General features: G+C 38.4%; 1 protein-coding gene across 1 annotated transcript; it reads left to right on the forward strand.

Moving 5' to 3' along the window:
* Positions 1–3,620: 3,620 nt before the first annotated feature.
* On the forward strand, positions 3,621–4,868 carry LOC105899866 (hydroxycarboxylic acid receptor 3-like). Its single transcript, XM_012827120.3, has one exon. It carries the CDS (start codon positions 3,633–3,635, stop codon positions 4,617–4,619), a length of 987 nt encoding a protein of 328 aa, XP_012682574.2. The 5' UTR covers positions 3,621–3,632; the 3' UTR covers positions 4,620–4,868.
* Positions 4,869–7,231: the final 2,363 nt, after the last annotated feature.

Consider the following 7,231-nt stretch of genomic DNA (forward strand, 5'->3'; position numbering starts at 1 on the left):
CTTTGTGCACTGTACAGTCCTTTAACCGCAATAATCACTTCTCGTATACCTCCATCAAATGATGCATTGTGTACTAAAAGAAACGCCTTTTGTAATTTAATAATATATCTTTAAAATAATTAATTGACTCCTGTTTTGATACAATTAACAAAAAAGGCCTTGTTTATCAATACCTCTATCAATACATTGGTATGATACATTTAATTCTAATTCTTGAACAAGTAACAGACCGGACATAAAAATCCAGTGTTTACAGAAACTCCAATACTAGACATTATAAAGCTTACTATCCAGCTTGTTTAGTTTCCCAAAACATGTTATCAGTATTTCATCAGTTGTTAACATATAGGGTTACGTAGTGCTGATGGTGTTGATGTTGAATGATCACCTTGTCATAGGAAAGTGTATTTGCAAAATTTTGCATGTGTGTACTAAGTACTACATTTCAGACGGAGTAGGTTTCAAACTACAAGACCATAACTTCCACAAGACCATAAAAGACCTACATAGCTTTGCTATCATGGAGGAGCAACTTGACCATGAAAAACCACAAAGAACATGTTATGGTTCCTGTCCCTATCCTGGAGTACATATTCATGGCGAACACAGTGGCTCTTTGGATGTTCACCTTCCAGATTGAGACCTGGAAATCCAACTTAGGATATCTCACCTGGCTGTCTCAGACACTTTGCTGTTGATCTGCGTGTCCTTCCGAGATGATTACTACATAACTAAAAACATTCTGTATTATACTTCACTATAAAGGCAAGTATTACATGGTTTCAAGGCCTCTAAAAAAGGAATTGTGAAGAATCAAAACATGGGGTTTCATGAATATAAAGAAGGAGAAAGCAATTGGTAAAGACAAGGTAACATAATCTAACAGAATAACTAAGTGCCAAACATTTGAAAAAACACTTGATGCACATTTCATAATGTGTGTCCTGATTGCATGTATTTTGCAACTACATATAGAATGTCTAGGTTGAATTTTACATATTTTCTTTGAATGTTTAAAAAGAAGGGTGGTATATATTTAACCCATGTTTATGTATGTATATGCACTGCTAATTTGAATTAGAAGGGCATGGCAAATGGCATTGCCTTTGCTTTTCATACACTTTGCATTTACCTTAATGATATCCCTATCTGGAAGGATGCTTGGCATTCTGCATGAGATCTGATGTCACAGATGATTGAGCTTTACATACTGTCTTGGTGAGCTAAGGTGATGTTAAGTAAGTTCCTGTTTTGGGGAATTGTGGGTTTTGGTGTTCTTTGGCTTGTATTTCCCCCAGGGTGTTGCCTGGGTTGGGTGTTTGGCTGGAGGGGAGCTTTGAACTTGGTACTGGTCTGTGTGTGAATGTTGGATTGTTCTTGGTGACCATGATGAATAAACCTGGTACCTCATGTAGATGGCCAGTGGGGGTATGCCCAGTTCCTAGCTATTAAATCTAGCCACAATTCAAGGTATTTCACTGTTCTCCTTTTAAGCCCACCCAATGTGATACTGGTAGTACAATAAGATCATCAATGATCATATGGGGACAAACAGTGCACTTATCAATGCTGATAGAGATAATTTCCAAGCACTGTTAATGACTTAAGAATATATGAATCAAGTGCCTTGTATTATTATATTCCTTGTATGAATCATGTGCTTATGAAAGCAGGAACATGGCTTTTCTCTGTGTGTGTGTGTGTGTGTAACTTAGATTATTAGGTGCCACTTAGTCTGCATATGTACAAGAGCATGTTTAGACCAGAAGTGATAAGAAGGGTCGAACTGTGCTTCTTCCAATCTTGTGCAAAACTTCCATCCTTGCCTCAGACGTCAGAAATCCACCACGTGGTTACTCTGCTGAACGCTAAACTTCTGTCTTTATAAACCTTGTGCGATGTGTTTAATAGGGCTTCACTTTCAGCCTTGTGCTGGGAGTGAGCCCGATTGCAATTGTTGTTGTGGTTTGTCTAATAAATATACTTATATGCAGCTCCGGAGTCCTGAGGTAACTAGGGTGAATTTTCCCCTAACAAATGCCATACAGGCTGGACTTCACATCATCATGTTACTGAAACGCCCAACAGCAGGTTTGGGATACAAGTCGTTCAAAAGTGCTTGAAGTCTGTTCAAAGGGTGAAATTCTTAATTTTTTTCAAACTTAAGTTTGTTCCAGTATGCTCTTTTTTGACACTCAGTTTTGCAGCCTTCCCATTTCATGTTTTGCATCCCAAACAATTAGATCAACATGCAAAACCTACACTAAACAGGTTGAGGTACAGGATTCTACAGGGTTTGTCTGCAAAAAGTCTAATTTGTTACCATATAAGCATAATAATTATGTCTATCTATTCTTCCGGTCTTCAGTCACGTGTGTTACTTGCCATACAACCCTTCTGTTGTAGAAAACCTACATTTTAGCTTTGCACCTTTGGGGGTTTGTGTGCTCCCCTAGAGATAATATACTTTACCACCACACCTTTAACTCCACGATAACAACTTTTAATTCATTTTCCACAAACACTAAAGCTGCCTGTCTCTAGAGACAAGTGTACTGTGAGACAAAAACTTTGTGTGGTAATGGTGGTGATGGTAGTTCCTGTCTCTTGACAGAAGAGGAACCTCAGGCATGGCAAAGATATGTACAGGCACTGCCCCCTGTCCTCATCCTGCAGTTCATGTTTAAACTCCTGTACAATGCCATTACCATTTGGATGTTCATCTTCCACATCTTCGACTTACTCTTCATAACACAAAGATTCATCATTGAACACTGCAGCAATTTCCAAAGTTGGAGGAACCATAAAATCTAACCACCATAATCTTCTCCTACTTCCTTTCTGTCATCCTGTCACTGTGTAATGTGCTTTTAACAATATGGAGCACATCGCTTAACTTCATATGCTATGTTATATACTGACTATATTATAATTGCAATATAGATTTTGAAATTACTATCCAGTTGTGAATTACACATAATAAAAATATATATGTCTAAGTATTATATCTTGATGTCTCAACAATTGACCCTAAACAATTGTAATCTCATCCTAAAAAAGGTAAAATCATAATTTTCCAGGTAGATCAACACACCAGTGGTGGTCAGATAATTCCCCCTATGATGAATTTGGGTACCTAGGCAAATAGCCTGCCATAGGTGTAACAGTTCAGTCATTGTTGCTGTTCCTATTGAGATTCCTATTCTTTGTATCCTTTGGTGACCCGCTTCCATTTGTATCCATAAACAGGACATGTATCTTAATCTTCATGGCTTTTCCATGCCCTGACAATTTGGTGGCCATAGTATTTCTGTCACTGCACTGACTCCTCTCATTCCCATGTGCATTACGAATAATGTTTATGTTGCTAATAGGTGCCTTACTGATAATATTTATGTTGAATGCTCAAGGAATATGTAAACTTGAATGTTTCCAAGCAACCATATGTGTTCCTAAATGTTCTTTTCTTGGTTATATAACTTGTCAAACTTTATTTGCATGTGAGTAAACACTGAACTGTTGCGCTCATTGGTTGTCACTCTGTGGACCTGAGTATAGAACCTTTGGCAGTGTATAAATTTCACCTGTGCAAATGTGTTCACCTGTGCAAACAGGTTCACCTGTGCTAAGTCATGCAGAACGGTACCAGACTCGTTTGCTGCTCTTTCAACACCCCGATCATGGATCAGGTACTGCCCCCCATCCTCATCCTGGAGTTCATCTTCGGGCTCCTAGGGAACAGCGTTGCCCTTTGGATGTTCACCTTCCATATGGACATCTGGAAGCCCAACACGGTCTACCTGGTGCATCTCGCTGTAACGGACATCATAGTGCTTTTCTGCCTGCCATTCAGGGCTGACTATTATATGCGGGGGAAAAACTGGATCTATGGCGACGTACCGTGTCGTATCCTGATGTTTCTGCTGGCCACCAATCGAGCTGCTGGTATTTTCTTTCTCACTGCTGTGGCCGTGGACCGCTACCTGAGGGTGGTCCGCCCGCACAGCCGTATCAATCGCATGGGCCTGGGTTACGCCACGCTGGTGTGCTGCTGCATTTGGGCAATCATCATCGCCATGACCGTTTACTTACTCACGTATTCACACATCGACTTGCATGGGAAGCGAAAGCAGTGCGAGAGCTTTAACGTCTGTATGGACTTCACGTCAAACAGTGTCTGGCAGAAAACCCTCTACCTCCTGCAGTTCTTCATCCCCACTACAATCATCTTGTTCTGCACGGCGTGTATAACCTTTCAGCTGAAGACCAAGACTGTGGATTCTGGGGGAAGGATCATGGCAGCGGTATACGTAGTGCTCAGTGTTGCTCTGGTTTTCATCATCTGCTTCCTCCCAAGCACAGTTTCGCTCCTGGTCGTTTCGATCCTGAAAGCCTGGTACAACGAATGCTCTTACTTCGAAGAGGTCAGTCTGGCCTTCTACGCCTCAGTGTGTCTAACGTATTTCAACTGCGCCCTGAACCCGGTGGTGTACTACTTCTCCAGCCCTGCACATAGACGAACCATCCGCCAGGTCTATCATAAACTCTTTCGAAAAACATTGCAGGAGGAGGAAAGAGGACCACCATCAACCAGCATCAGACCGTACACAGTGTCTTGAAGCCTGTAGTTGTTCACAGTGCATTTGTCAAAGCTGTATGTGATCTAATAAAAAAGTTAATATCTTAATACGAATTTTCAAGGATAAATAAATCGCTGGGCACGGGTTGAAAGGTGAAAGGTGACCCTGAGAGGTTGAGAGATATATTCCTGTCGCCGGGCTCGGGTTGAGAGGTCACCTTGAGGGGCTAAGTAACTTGCTCTATACATTTTATCTTGCACTATGTATACTTTAATATTTCTCAGCACTATGGATTTTATCTTGCACTATTTATACTTTTATCATGATTTTGTATTCCAATAAGCCTATTGGAACATCAGGTTCTGATACGATGTTGATAAATGTCCTATATGTGCATTATTTTCCTTCTTACTCCATGCGTTGCTCTTGCTGTTTGTTTTATTTTATTTTATGTAAAGCACTTTGAACTGCAACTCTTGTATGAAATGTGCTATATAAATAAAGTTTTACTTACTTACATTCGAGAGAATATTTACACAGAAACCAATCATGGAGAAATATGTTTTAGAAACAATTACTTATTGCTTTGTGCACTAAATGTACAAACCTATGACATCCAGCAAGACTTTGGGATCATTTGTTGATGCACTGTCCTGTTTCAGATGGAAACTTGTTTAAGTAAATTTGTAATATTGCTGTGAAAGTAATAGAAATGCTTCTGGTGTGTTGAAATACTTTCTGTGCTGTTCTACCTACTGCTTGAAATGACGCAATAGAAGGGTGACATACCCCACCAGAAAAGCACAATCAAAATAATTATAGGATTGTACTAATTTTCAATGAATTTGCCATAGCCATCACAAGGGAAATATTTACATTTACATTTAGTCATTTAGCAGACGCTTTTGTCTAAAGCGACGTACAAGGGAGAGAACAGTCAAGCTACGAGCAATAGAGACCTAGTGTAACAATAAATACTACTTTACATAAGAAATAGAAAAAATAGATAGAAAAACAAGAGGTGCAGGAATGTAACTGCTTTAAGTGCAAGTTAAGCACCAGTCGAAGTGCCAGTTAGGCACTCTCTGAAGAGTTGGATAATTATGCACGTTATGCAGAAGAGAGCATTAAGAAACTGACAGAAAGAAGAGTAATGAGACACAACAGAAGCATCCTACCATCAACACTGAAAGTGCCCACTACCCCTCCTTTGAATGGTGATTAATGGTATTTCATGACAAACGGGTGGCACACAATGTCTAGCAGGGGTGTCAGGCTTGGAGGAATGGAGGATCTGAACAACAAGGGCCATCAGCAGAGGGAGACCTAAGTAGTTATAGTTACAAGCGACTTACAAAACTTTAGAAAAACATTGATGAAAATAATACAAGCAACAAGATAATAATAATAATAATAATAATAATAATAATAATGGTGATGATGATGATGATAATGAAAACCATCATAATAATAATGATAATCAAATATCAAAACTATGAGCATATTTTTAAAAGATGCCTCAAACAAATTAGACATTAGACAGATGAGTAAATGGTATGATATAAATGAGCACAGCTCTGCAATATAGGTGTGTTTACTGTACTGTTTTTTATTTTTTTATTTTAAATAGGCAAAACAAAACATATATACACACACACACACACACACACACACACATATATATATATATATATGTTTTTTTTTAAATAGGCATAGGCCAACAGGAAATAACTATCTAGTTCTATCAAATGTGTTAGGCTTGTACTGTTATTATTTATCAACATTTTTTGTATGGCATTTTGGGGACAGTTTTAGTTAGGGTGGCATGTAGGCCTGGTAGGTGAAAGTGCTCATAACGGAAATGCCAACACATGGGGTATCATATTTCACTCTGATGGAAAACCTCATTTTGATGTTTTGTATTGTGACCGATTTCACTCAAACGGCACACTAAACAAAGGATAGGTTCTTTGTTATTTATGAGCAGGCTCAAGCTACCAACATCACCAACAAGCATTTCATAAGTTGCCTATCCTTTTACTGATGGTTAACCATAATAATAATGATAATATCAAATATCAAAACTATGAGCATATTTTTAAAAGACAATTTAGAAATTAGACAGATGAGTAAATGGTAGATGATATAAATGGAGCTCTGTCCCCAAGGAGAGGAGTGAGCACAGCTCTGCAATATAGGTGTGTTTACTGTACACACACATACACACACATATATATATACATATACAAAACAAAACATATACGTATATACACACCCACACCCACACACACATACTGTATATGTTTTTTTTTTTTTTTTAAATAGGCCAACAGGAAATAACTAATAACATCAAATATCAAAACTATGAGCATATTTTTAAAAGATGCCTCAAACAAATTAGACATTAGACAGTAAATGTAAATGGAGCTCCGTCCCCTAGGAGAGGAGTGAGCACAGCTCTGCAATATAGGTGTGTTTACTGTACACACACACACTAACACACACACATATATATAGCCTACATATACAAAACAAAACATATATACACACACACACATATATGTTTTTTTAATAGGCATAGGCCAACAGGAAATAACTATCTAGTTCTATCAAATGTGTTAGGCTTGTACTGTTATTATTTATCAAGTATT

This window comes from Clupea harengus, chromosome 12 (assembly GCF_900700415.2).
Source record: "Clupea harengus chromosome 12, Ch_v2.0.2, whole genome shotgun sequence".
NCBI lineage: Eukaryota > Metazoa > Chordata > Actinopteri > Clupeiformes > Clupeidae > Clupea > Clupea harengus.